Genomic DNA, 13555 nt, shown 5'->3' on the forward strand with positions numbered 1-13555 from the left:
GTGCCTGCATTCTCAGGCTGCTGGGTTTTACCTCCAACAAGCCTTACTAGCCCCTGGATAATACAGTTGGGGAACACGCCAAGCAGTTTCACAGTGGGCCTGTCAGCAGCTCCATGGTGTGCCTGGAGATCTCCTTCTCCTCCACCAAAGGCCCTCAGGGCAGCAGATACCTTCAAGTCTGAAGAGAGCTTTGCGTGGCTACCTCTTTCTAAACATTTCTCCTTTCCTGCTGACTGCTCCTCAGCTTCCACCCTCTTCCAAAGGTAACTAGGACTTTGCTTGTGGGACAGGTCCTAGAAGAGGTAGGTTGGGGATAAAAGTGGAGGCTGCTCTCTACCTCCCAAGCTGTATGCTGAGCTCTTCCACCCTTCTAGGCTGGCCAGACAGGCGCTATGGGTAGAGTTCCTGTTTGGTAATTCCTACTTTTTTGCCATTGCCAAGGCTAGGGAAGTAGGGAGGTGGCAGGCCGAGGCATTGAGCTCAGCGTAGCCTGACCCGAAGCCCACCTTGACTGATGGGTCAGGAAGGGAGACCAGAAACACAGCCCTGCAAAGGCAACCGTTATAGTAGCGGCCAGACAATGGTCACTCCTGCAGACAGGGTGGGCAAGTGTGGGCTGGAGAGCCAGAGGGCTCTGCTGCTAACAGTCGCTACAGGCAGTTAAAGCGACCACTCGAACACTTTTGAGGGCAAGTGTTGGCCTCTGTTTTTTATGGTGGTTGAATGATTTTCTTGAGCTCCACTTTCTTCATTGCAACCAGGTGACGGTATTGGTGCTGATCTTCTCTTTCTGGGCCGCATCTGGACATTCTTTGCCAGCCAAAGCTTCCTGCTCTGCTCCTGAGAGGAGCCACGGCCACAATGGGAAACGACTCCTGTGAGTAACAGCTTCACCAGCAGCCTTGGGCTTTGTGAGCCCCCAAATGCAATGGGCACGGCTGCTGCTCCATCCTGGAATGTTGATTGTGGGGACAACCTCGAGGGAATTCTGGGGTGTTTCCTGAGAGCAGCCAGGCCTACCCAGGGTTTTTTGATTGGACGCAGCAATTGATCATTTTGTCCCTCCTCTGCCATTCTACACAAGCATTTGGAAGATGACATTGCTCGTAGAACAAACTGACATCAGTAGGGTTCCCTTCTGGGCTTGGTGCCTGCTTGTTTTCGTCAAGTGACAGTCAGAAAAAGGGAAGGCTTGACCTGATCATTCAACACTCTAGATGGAAAGGCGGGTATCCCGAGCCCAGAAATCAGAGTGTGGGTTTGTTGGATTTCCAGCAAAAGAAGGAGGTGAACAGGCTTTTCCCAAACCTTTTCCAAGCAGTAAATGTCACAGGCAGCGTTGGGTTTCCCCTGTTCTGGCTTGGAAGTTGTAGCTGGTTGTCCTGGGTGCTCCTGCAGAGAGCTTGGCTTTTCAGATACGCTTCTGTGCAACAAAACCATCATTTCCCTGCAGTTGTTGCCGAGGGAATGGCTCCACCACAAAGGATCCTCTTTCCCCCGGAGAAGATTTGCATGGACTGGCAGCAAAGGCAGAAAGCTGGAGCAGGCCTCTACAATGTGGACAATACGTGCTTCCTCAACTCCGTGCTGCAGTGCCTGACGTACACACCCCCTCTTGCCAACTACCCGCTCTCTCATGAGCACAGCAGCTCCTGTGAGTACTTTTAGGAAGACCTCCTTGTCAGTCTGCTGGGCACTTCCCAAGCATCCCCAGAACCTGCAACGGGATGTAGGAGAAAAGCAGCCCTTCTTTGTCAGCTGCCCCCAAGCTGGTGTTCTGGGAACACTCAAGCCTAGAAGCTGCTTGTCCTATCAAGGTGTGTTCGCTCTCACAAAGACGCCTCTTTCTAGTCCCGGGTGTTGTTCCCGATTCCTGCAGGTTAAACTCTCTCTGCTGGTTGCACAGAAAACTTCTGTCAGTGAAGCATCCCTCTCAAGAATGTTTTCTGTGTACTGAGATGTCCTGGGCATATGTAGGACAAGGCCTCAAGGACAAGAGTCCAAGTACTGATAGCCTGATGAATAGAGACTTGTTAGAACTTGTAGGGCACAAGCCCTGGGAGCAAAGGAACAAGCTAACTGCAGACCCCTGAGCCGTTACAGTTGAGGAGGCAACCAGACGGACAGAGAAACAAGTAGCCAGATAAGGGAACGGATGGCGCCAATATGTAATCAAGAAAGCCGCGTAGAAAGAAACTCCCTAACCTTGGAATAGAAATTATTGCTAGGTCAAGATAAACTAGTAAGTACCTATTGTTCTAACGGTGTGCCTTAAATATCAACCAATCAGTGTTTTTTACGCTTAAGATTTAACCAATCAGTGTGTAATATGTAGAAGGTAGAAACATATATAATTGTAAGAAAATCACTAATAAAGGGACATTTGCTTGCATCAAGCTGCGTCCCGTCTCTTCATTCGCCGCAAATTGGTGACCCCAACGTGATGCGTTTAAGGATCTAACGTGAAGGGCTCTCGAATCGCCTATCTAAGCGACATGCAGCGAATCCCACAGAACTTTGAATGATCTGCTGAAAGGAAGCAGGAGCCGGCTGGCCATAAATCCCTCCGGAGTTGAGAGGTGAGCTGTGGGAAATCTGTAACGGGGAATCACGCTTCGTCCCCAGAAAGAGACGTATATGGACTCATAAAGGGTCTTCTAGTCAGATCAGGGAGTCCGTGCCTCAGTCTCCTCAAATGGTGACCCCTATGGTGGTGTTCCGAAGCCTTGGAAGAATAAGGACGGAAAAAAGACAGCTCGTGGAAGAGGGCTGCGTTCCGGAGGAGACGGCTTGGCTGAACGATCGTCTTGCTGTCTGGACCAGGCGGACAACCTAAACCCCGAGGATAACGCCTGTATGCATCGAGACAGGTGAGCAGCCAAGAAACCTTAGAGATTTTAAATATTTGAAGAAATTTTAAGAAGCTTTAGAAACCTGTACTCATTGAGACAGGTGAGCAGTCAAGAAACTTTAGAGACTTTGAAAGAAATTAAAGCGGTCAGCAGCCAACTGTATGATGCTGCCGCAGAGGGAAACTCCGTGTCGGGAATGCATTTAACATCTTGGTGGCAAATTCTGACTACTCTTTGCCAAGTGTGGACTAATTCTACTAACGGTGCTAAACCAGAGGAAGCTGTAAATTCCACCAACAGCGCGACTCTTCTCAACACACCGTCAGCGACGGCGATTCCGTCCACACCTCCTCTGCCCTCAAAGCTTCTGTCACTGATTGCAGCGACTCTCACAACACAGGACCAAGCACGGGAACAGGACAACTCGGACAATGATTTTATTGACACTGATAAACCTTTTGATCCAGGTCCTATAGATCTGGAAAAGGAGCTAGACCTTTCCCCCACCCCCTTGTCTCTCCTGATGCATTGATTGTATTTTGGGGGAGGGTGAAAGGGAGTCTGAGGGATCGGTGGCAGGAATGCAAGTGGGAAACACTTAAGTGATGGGTTTTGGGAGTCGCTAGGGCATGTTCAGTATTTTGTCAGACAAATCAACCTGCAGAGTGGCAGCCTGTGCAATACGAGGCTGTTAAAGAGTTAAGCAAAGCAGTGCGGGAAGGGAGGATTTATAATACATTTGCTATGTCCCTTCTTGAAGTAATGGCAGAGCCTTATACACTCACACTGCATGATTGGAAGTTATTGCTTTGTATGGTACTAACTGATACAGTATATGATGTGGTTATTTGATTTTTGTGAGCTACGTGTAGTGGCCTTGATTGAAAACCTTAATTGGGGAATTGCTGTTAACTATGAGCAGATAGCTGGAGCAATTAACTGTGCCGATTCTGTGACTCAGGCAAGGTATCCCAGGGACAACTGTTTGCAAATGAATGAGATGGCTATTAAGGCAGTCAGGATGCGGGAGTCTTGCCACAGTCTTGCAGGGTCCTAGAGAGTCACTAACTTTAATACTAACTTGATTGATCGGCTTCAGAATATTTTGCAACAAGTCGAACATCAGGAAGCTCAAGGGTTGCTTTTAAAACAACTAGCTGTGATAATGGCAATGAAAACTGTAAACGGGCAACTTTCACAATCGCAACCCCGACATGTGTCAAATGATTGTAACGCAGAACTCACAGCAGACTGTAATTCTCAGGCTGAGTTCTGGAATGCAGCATAACAGATTTTTGCTTCTCTAATCTCTTCTGTAAGAATAGTACACGCTCTTAACTTGCTTAGTAAATTAGGCTGCTAGCTTGCTAAACAAAGTAATACTACAAATACTATTTTTTTTTTTCTGGCTTATTAACAGATGTTGATTCTGTCCATCATATGTTGCTACAGAACCAAGTTGCTATTGATTTTTATTATTAGCACAGGGACACAAGTGTGAAGACTTTGATAGGATGTGTTACGTGAATCTGAGTGACCACTGTGAATTAATTTACAAAAGTATACAAAACTCAAAAGCCTTAAAACAAAGATCTGCAACAGAGCCAGGGGCGGGATGCCTTTGGTCTCTTCTCACGGCTGGGAAACTTTGGGCCATGACTCAAAAGTATTACAGGATTTATTATAATTATCTTTAACCACCTTGTTGATGTTTGCCTTATGTCTCCCATACCTTTTTTTTTCTGTATTCAGTGTTTAGTTGATTGTAAATTAAAGCAGGTCATGGTCACCCAGCTACACACACCCTTTGCCTCCTCACAATTAACAAGCATAAAAGGGGAGAATAGAGAATGTCTGAAGAGAGAGATAGGAGAGGAAACTGGAGAATTATTTGACCTAACAAGAGATGAGAGAACAGCTGGGTATTGTGAAGGAGACTAGGAAAGATAAACATGGTTATCTAGTGAAAAATAGGTATCTGCATGCTTGTAGTGATATATAGCTATGTAACTCCATGAATGATTTCTGCCCTCAGCCTGGTGGAGCATACAGCTGCCGTTTGTGTCCGGGCTCAGAGATGTAAATAGGGGCTTCTCTGTTTTGGTAAAGTGTTTCTCTTTGCATAAAAAAAGAGGGAACGAAGGGAATGACCCCAGAGGTATGTTCAGAGAAGGCATGCTATGTTTCGAACTTTTTGACTGAACCAGTTCTTGTTTGGTGTGCCCTTCCACCTATGTATAATGTTAATCCAAAAGAAGCTGATATTCTTTACACTTTGAATGTCAATAATTGTCTTTCTGTAGATACTAATGTAGTAGGAGGCTATGATGGGAACGTGTCGCAGGGGTTCTTCTCTTATCCAGAGTAACAGCAGGGAAAGCATTAAAGAGTTAAATCACCTTGTTTGGTAGGCAGTTAAGAATGTGAGTCAAAATTGCCGCTGCTTTTTGTTGTTGGTTCAAGGACGTGGCTGTGAGGATTTTGACGGTATGTGCTGCGTGGATTTTAGGCGCCCCATTGCAGCAACATGTTATCAAAACCTGAGAAAATGTCAGCCTTTTTTGGCATCCATTCACTCAATTGGCAGTATTGTTTGTTTGCTATTACCTTGGTTGCTGTCATGTTTGCAAGGGCCCTGCAGAACATGGCAAACCTGGTACTAGCTGTTCAAAAACAAAAAGGGGAAATTGTAAAACTGTACGGAACAAAGACAGTGGGTTATTTTGACATTGATAATATGTCTTAGTTGGTTTTTTATTTGTTCTATTACTTGTGCCTTGTTTTTGCTCGATTTCAGGGGTTCTTTTTGTGCAACAGGAAGGGGGAAATGTAGGACAAGGCCTCAAGGACAAGAGTCCAAGTACTGATAGCCTGATGAATAGAGACTTGCTAGAACTTGTAGGGCACAAGCCCTGGGAGCAAAGGAACAAGCTAACTGCAGACCCCTGAGCCGTTACAGTTGAGGAGGCAACCAGACGGACAGAGAAACAAGTAGCCAGATAAGGGAACGGATGGCGCCAATATGTAATCAAGAAAGCCGCGTAGAAAGAAACTCCCTAACCTTGGAATAGAAATTATTGCTAGGTCAAGATAAACTAGTAAGTTCCTATTGTTCTAACGGTGTGCCTTAAATATTAACCAATCAGTGGTTTTTTACGCTTAAGATTTAACCAATCAGTGTGTAATATGTAGAAGGTAGAAACATATATAATTGTAAGAAAATCACTAATAAATGGACATTTGCTTGCATCAAGCTGCGTCCCGTCTCTTCATTCGCCGCAGGCATACTGGGCCGTTGGCACCTGGGGAGGGCTAGGAGACTGTCTAGGACAACTCCAAGATCTCCATGAGGTTTCCCATCACAATGGCTCTTTGACTAACCTGACTGGCTTGCTTCCCTCCCTCCCTCCCTCTTCAGGTCGCCAGCAAGGCTTCTGCATGATGTGCATCATGGAAGCGCACGTTAACAATGCCTTGAACACCTCAGCCAGCGCCATACAGCCCAGGCACATCATCAATGCCCTCCCACGTAGGTCACCTCAGCTACTTTGATGTGCTTTCCTCTGTTGGTGGAGGACTGAAGTACTATCTTCCTCTTGATTAGGAATAGGAGGACATTTCATGCTTGGCATGCAGGAAGACACCCACGACTTCTTACGCTGTACTGTCACTGCCATGCAGAGAGCTTGTCTGGCTGGAAGCAGCGCGTAAGCACAAACAAACGACCTTTCAAAGTTGCCCAGACTTTTGGCTGCCTTGATGTACCCCCATCAAGGAAACAGTACGACCAGGGCTTGCAGGCAAAGGAAAACTCTTGGAGGAGATAACTCTCTGCTTTACTGTTTCCTTCCAGCTGGGACATCTCTTCTCAACATACTACCATCGTCCATCAAATATCTGGGGGCTTCCTGAGGTCCAGAGGTATGTTTCCACAACTTTTGCTCTCCTTACACTTGCCTGTGCCCTGCTGTGTGCCTGTGAGAAACAGATGAGCGTGTGGCTGGCTCTAGAAAAGATGAAAAGCATAAATGGGCACAACCTATCGACTTCACCTGTTGCTGAGCATTTCCGTTTGCCTTCCAGTCATGTGCTGCAGCTGCAAAGCAGTTTCCGATTCCTATGAGGCCTTCCTGGATGTGCCTTTGGATATCAAAGTAAGAGGGTTTCTCACTGTGCTTCAAGACATGCCAAGCTCCTTGTGGCTTCCCAGAATGTGTGCAGCTGGCCTTGAAAAGTGCACTGTGAACACAGGAGAGCTTGGTGGGAGGTGGGAAGTGGTATGGGAGGTGTCCTGCAAAGGCCATGGCAGCGGTCTCCCTGTAGGTGCTAGACAAGCACGCATTATACTCTCTGCACTGAGGGACTCTCAGCCACCATCTCTTTGCCTTCCCTCAACACCCACCTGGCTCCTAGGCTGATAGCTCGTGTTGTTGTCATTCCTGATGACCCTGCACACCATCGGCAGCTGAACTGAGCGGTGGCACAGTGAGGTAGCTCTTGATAGTGTCAGCCGGAAATCTCTGTGAAGTGAGGGAAATGTTCGGCATCATACCCTCTTTCCTCCTCCATCTGGCTACTCTTTGCAGGGTCACGGTGGGTCTCCTCAGCGTCATCCACTTGGGTCTTGTGGGCAACTCGTCCTGAGTGCTTGGGCGAGGGCATTTCCCCCAGCTCAGAGCTCTCCCTTCTCACCCCTCCAGGCAGCCTCATCTGTCACTGCAGCTCTGGAGAATTTTGTCAAAACCGAGCGGCTGGCTGGTGAAAACAGCTTTCGATGTAGCAGGTAAGAGGATGTCTAACACCAGATTAAGACTTGTACCTGTGTGGAGATGCTGCCTGTCATCGAGCCTCAGGAGGTTCGATGTACAATCAGGAGGCACAGCTTTTCTTTCTTACGGCCTAATGGTTCTAAAGAGTCTTGAAATGGCGTGAGGACGTGTGAGGTGGAAAAGGTTGTCTGGCTGCCTTGGGGCAAGCTAGGGTGCATTTCAGTGCTTGGCTCTCTGCTTGCTTTCAAGGTGTGACGAGATGGTTACTGCCCTCAAGAGGTTTACAATCGATCGCGTGCCCAAGGTTCTCACGCTGTGCCTGAAACGCTTTGATTTTTCCGGCAGGAAGATCGGCAAGGTGTGTACGCAATTGGAGGGCCACTTTCTTTCTTGTCCTGGAGCAGGAGATTTCCCAAAGCAGGATGCTCTGTCACAAGCTGTTCAGGTGGAGCTTTTGGTGTTCCCTTCTGGGGAGAGGAGAGCTCCTGTGGCAAGGCAAGCACATGCTCTGCTGCGACAGAGCTGCTCTGGCCGAGAACAGTTTCCTGCCACCCAAGGCGTTACCTGCTGCTTCAGGGACAAGAAGTGTTGATGAGCCCCAGAGATGTATTTTAACATGGCTGGGCCCCGGTCTTGGCACGCTGTTTCACGTGGTATGGCAGTATCCTTCCTGAGCCCTCTTGGTCTCTCCCCAGTTTGTGCAGTATCCCCAGTACTTGGATCTCTGGCCATACATGTCTCAGGGAGCTGCAGAACCGCTCCTCTACGCCTTATACGCTGTCCTGGTGCACAGCGGTGGCAGCTCCTTGGCAGGACACTATTTCTGCTACACAAAGGTAAGGAGCCACTTCCTTTGTCACGGGGAAGAATGTGTGCTGGGGAAGGGAAACTGGCGGCGCTCTTTCTGGCAGCCAAGGTTCTGGGGGAGAAGGTCTCCTTACCGGCTGCATTGGATCTGTGTTGGTGGACTCTTGCTTGTGTAGTTTTCTGCCTGTGTTTTTCCGGAGAAACCATGCATTTCATCTCCAGATATCATTGCCTTTATTTACAGGCCAGTGATGGACTGTGGTACCAGATGGACGATACGCTGGTGGATCGTTGCGACATAAACACAGTTCTCGCGCAGCAAGCCTATTTACTTTTTTATGTCAGGTAATAGCCACTACCAAAATGTGTCGAGAATACATTTCCCTTTCCCGGTTTGGCTATTTTCCTTCCAATCCTCCTGAGTCTTTCCATCCTAGCAGACAGTTACTACCCGCATCATTCAGTGCTGTCCAACGTGAACTGCCCCCCGTCAGTACTTCCCTTCCCTTGCTGGGCTTTAGGCTGCTGCCCCGATGTAAACTGCTACTTGTCTGCTCTCTGTAGCTGTTTGATACAGAGAAGAGTCCCTAAAGCGGCCTACAGGGAAGATTTGGGGGACTCCTGATCAGGATGTGTAGTGATTGGGTGAGGGGCAGCAGTTTTAAACTTCAAGAGGGTAGATTTAGAGTCGATCTTAGGAAGAACTTGTTTACGGTGAGCGTGGAGAGACACTGGCAGGGGTTGCCCAGAGAAGCTGTGGATGCCCCGTCCCTGGAAGTGTTCAAGGCCAGGCTGGACAGGGCTTTGAGCAACCTGGTCTGTTGGAAGGTGCCCCTGCCCATGTCAGGTGATTGGAACTAGATGACCGTTAAGGTCCCTTCCAAGCCAAACCATCCTGTGATGCTATGATTCTATGAAATGGAGGCCGTAGGGGGTATGAAGGCGAGGTCTTGCTGTGACAGGGGCAGACCTAGTGGGAAGACCCCAACTGAATTTCCCATATTCTTGTCTTGACATGTCTTCTCTCTGTCATAGAAACCACTCCAAGTAAATGAGTGAACCCCAGAGGGGGCTGCAAAGGCAGCTCTAAACAAACATTGATCCTTGTTTGTTCTTTTTCTCCCGCAGATGCTCTGCACCCAGCGCTACTTGGGAGCAAACCCCGCTGAGGCAGGGAGAAAAGATCAGATCCCCACGGCGCAGCTATGATCTCTGCAGCCAATTAGTGGAGCACAGAGAGTACCACCAGTCATCAAAGAGGAGGAGAACGAGTCCTCCAAGTCATCGTCATGCTCCCAGGATTGACACAACTCAAGGGCTTTCCAACAGTTTTTCCGAGTCACCTCTTCCACCCAGGGCTGCTGGGGAGAAAAGCCTGCTGAGGCAGAGAGAGCGGAGCAGATCCCCACGGTGTGGCTATGATCTCTGTAGCCAGTTTGTGGAGTACAAAGAGTACTACCCCTTAGCAAGGAGGAAGAGAAGAACGAGTCCTCCAAGTTGTGACCACACTCACAATGATAACGCAGCTCCAGGGACCTCTAACGTCAGCTCCCAGTATTCTGCATTCAGCGCTGCTCGGTAGCAAACCCTGCTGAGGCAGAGAAAGTGGAGCAGATCCCCATTGCACTGCTATGGTCTCCAAAGCCAGTTAGTGGAGCATGGAGAGTACCACTGGTCACCAAGGAGAAGGAGGAGAACGAGTCCTCCAAGTCATTGTCATGCTCCCAGGATTGACACAACTCAAGGGCTTTCCAACAGTTTTTCCGAGTCACCTCTTCCACCCAGGGCTGCTGGGGAGAAAAGCCTGCTGAGGCAGAGAGAGCGGAGCAGATCCCCACGGCGTGGCTGTGATCTCCGCAGCCGGTTTGTGGAGTACACAGAGTACCACCACTCAGCAAGGAGGAGGAGGAGGGTTTCAGTGCACTACAGATGCAGCTGAGAGAAATACTCAGGGTGCTGTGGTGGAGACACGGGCGGTTTGCAACCCTGGATGAGCGTGGAGCACAGCATCTGTATCATGGAAAATCAGAGAGGAGGAGGAGGAGGAAGATCCAGGAAGCACCGCAAGTGACTCCAACTTTGAACAAGCTGCACAAAAAGCACCAGCAGCCCACCCTGTCCCTCCTCCCAGTGCTGCCTGTGGTCACCAAGAGCTCAGAGGGAGCTTCCAGAGACTGGGACAGCTCCACCAGCTGGCCCACCTGCCCACAGGACCATCGATGAAGAGCTTTAATCTCTCTTCAGCTTTGGGGATCACCTTGCAAAAACAACACTCATTTGGAACCCACCGGCAGAGAAGCCAAAGCCAGAATTAAAAGCAGTTGTTGGCCTTGCACAAGTCACTGAGGGGGCATGTACTTCTCTAGGTTTTGGGGGAGTTGGTGGAAATACCCAGTGTGGGAAGTTTATGCCACGGGGTTTTGAAAGCTGTGTGCTTGCATGGGCCCCTCTTGACATCTCTTCCTTTTAAACATGGAGTTCAAGTCACTCAAATGGAAAAGGACTAGGTGAGCCGACAGCGAGCAGGACTGAAAAGGACTGAACAGCCGGGCCCAGCGGGTGCTGCTCGGTGGCACCAAGTCTGGTGTGAGGCCAGGAACTAGCGGTGGCACCAGGGGTCAGTACTGGCTGCAAACCTCTTTGACACCTTCCTTAATTAATGGTCTCCACGATGGGGCAGAGGGCACCCTCACTTTGGTAAATGACACCAAAGCGGGAGGAGCGGCACTTAGGCCAGGGCATCGTGGTGCCATCCCAAGGGACCTGGGCAGGCTGGAGAGAGGGGCTGACTGGGACCTCATCTAGTCCAGACCTCCTTCAGCATACACAAGCCAAGCCTGTGTATAACAATGAATATGCAATGTACCATGATGCTTATAGAGTGAACAATGGAGGGGAGAAGTTAGAGGAGAGTCCATCGTAACTTTGTCCCATGGGTCTCCAGGTACCCAGTGAAAGCACAGCAGCTGCTTTGACTGCTCCGCCATGTCCCTGCACCATGACGCGCTCAGCAATTTTTCCAGGCAGAGTACAGAGGCGCTAAGGGGGCCAGAGGGACCCTGCAGGGCTCCTTGGGGGACTGTGGGACAAACAGAGTGCCTGGGTCACCCTGACTGCCTCAGGAGGGCTCCCATGATCTGGCTAGAGAGCTACACAAGGCTCTGGGGCATTACAGACACCTATGGAGGAGTGCCGTGGAGACTCAAGGGGAATGGTCGAATCTAGGGTCCAGGCCCCGAGTCCAGTGGGCTTTCTTTTGGTGCTAGAGTCCCTGCAGAGGGGTCTGGGGTGCAAGGAAGGGCTCAGGAGGCATCCTGGGTGGACTAGAGCGAGCCTAAGACAACTCCAGGGCAAAGACAGCTCCAGCGCACCCTGGGGCAGAGGGTGCCCAGGGCCAGGTGGCCTCCACAGCCATCAGGGACCTGGCAACAGGCACTGTGATGTGTGGGGGGCAGGGAGCGTGGCATGGGCTTGTTGTGCTCATCATCTCCCTGCCCCTTTGCAGTGCCTTGATGTTGCAGCTGGTACAGGCACTGCCCCCCAGCAGCGCAGGGACCCTCACACAGCACTCCAACTAACATCACTGGCACAAGCTGCCCAGAGAGGCCTCTGGAGACATTCCAATGCCACCTGCACAGAATTTTGTGCAACCTGCTCTAGCACAGCCTGCTTTTACACGGGGGTGGACTAGATAATCTCCGGAGGTTCCCTCCAACAATGACCACTGTGTGATTCTGGGACTTGTGGCACTTTGGTTGAGGAAGAAGATGTCAGGATCCTCAGGCAACCCAACGTCTGACTGCCCTCCCAGTCTCCCTGTCCAAGAAACCTGCCAGTCCTCACTAGCAGAAATTGGAACTCCACACGTGGGCTTGCAGATGTGCATGAGCACTGCAGGGCAACAGCCTTCTCTCTCTTCCCCATCCTATACTGCAGGGCAAGTGCAGATGTTCTACGGAGGGACCACCAGTCCCCACAGGCCCTGCTGCCCTCCCTGTCATGCAGTAGCTCCTCTACCCTGGGCTCCCTCTACCGCGTCCCAGACCACTGGCCTGCTGTGATGGTACAGCCAGTGGCACTAACCTGCATAGCACATTCCCAGTCCCTCAGGGCCACTCGGTGCCAGTGGGGAAGCTGGGAATCGCCCCTGGCCAGGACTCAGCAGGAGTTCCTCATGGATGTCAGGGAAACAGCACAGAGCCCCATCCATGTGAAGCCACACCCAGTAGCCCCTCAGCCATAGCTGTGGTTACACAGAACCTCGCCAAGGAGCTCATCCGCATCGTCCAGGACACCATCATAGTGACCAAGCAGTACAAAAAGTTTTTGCAAATGATGATGGCCAAGTTGCGAAAGGAAGCCTGTGGTGGGACCCCCCTGCAGTGCCCTCCTTCCCCCCGCCAGGAAAGAGGAGCAGCTCTAACCAGGCCTGCTGCAGCCCAGAGGGTGCCCCAGGGCCTTTGAGTGGAGCTGCTGGGGGCAGATGTAGACTCAGGGAAGACAGCAGATGGGGACAAAGACCAAGGGCAGGACACGGTGCCAAGCAGAAGCAGCCCTGTGCAGATGGGCAGAAGGAGCCCGGTGGGGGTGACGAAGAGGAGCCCCTTGGCACCAGGCAGAATGAGCTCCATGGGCCTGGGCAGCACCATCCATGTGGGGCCGGGCAGGAGCACCCCAGCAGAGCCCAGGCCCCAGCACCGGGAGCCCGTGGGCAGGGCACGTGGGCAGGTGGCCTCAGGACTGTGCCAGGCAGGACTGTGCCTGCAGGACGGCTGCTCCTGGCTGTGGGGCTGCCCAAAGGCTCGGTGGAGATGCGACTGCTGGCCCCACTGCATCCACTTCTGCAAGCCCCCGTGGTGGCAGCGCTGCTCCCAGAAGAGCAATGGGTTTCCCTGCCAGTGAGCAGCTGGCAGGGTGCAGGGCTGGGAACCCCCTGGGCTGCCCCCCATCTGAAATGTTCAGTCTTTTTTCTATCCTAGTGCTGGGGCTCATCCATCCGTCCCACAGCTGGGGCTGTGTCACTCTGAGTGCCTGAACCCAGTGGGGACAAGCAGGCATTGGGCACGGCTTGCACCCACAAAACAGGGGGTGGGGGTGCCTGGTACCACAGTCGGTGGCGTGTGGGGA

General features: G+C 50.9%; 1 protein-coding gene across 1 annotated transcript in view; it reads left to right on the forward strand.

Moving 5' to 3' along the window:
- Positions 1–861: 861 nt before the first annotated feature.
- LOC130159827 (ubiquitin carboxyl-terminal hydrolase 42-like) overlaps positions 862–13555 on the forward strand; it is a 51826-nt gene continuing 39132 nt past the window's right edge. The window contains exons 1-12 of the mRNA XM_056361867.1: positions 862–877; positions 1454–1654; positions 6271–6381; positions 6457–6559; positions 6706–6773; positions 6936–7006; positions 7553–7635; positions 7871–7979; positions 8317–8457; positions 8673–8773; positions 12365–12491; positions 12686–12794. Coding sequence (XP_056217842.1) covers positions 862–877; positions 1454–1654; positions 6271–6381; positions 6457–6559; positions 6706–6773; positions 6936–7006; positions 7553–7635; positions 7871–7979; positions 8317–8457; positions 8673–8773; positions 12365–12491; positions 12686–12794 — 1240 coding nt within the window. The remainder of the gene's footprint in view (positions 878–1453; positions 1655–6270; positions 6382–6456; positions 6560–6705; positions 6774–6935; positions 7007–7552; positions 7636–7870; positions 7980–8316; positions 8458–8672; positions 8774–12364; positions 12492–12685; positions 12795–13555) is intronic.

This window comes from Falco biarmicus, chromosome 16 (genome assembly GCF_023638135.1).
Source record: "Falco biarmicus isolate bFalBia1 chromosome 16, bFalBia1.pri, whole genome shotgun sequence".
NCBI classification, from domain to species: Eukaryota; Metazoa; Chordata; class Aves; order Falconiformes; family Falconidae; genus Falco; species Falco biarmicus.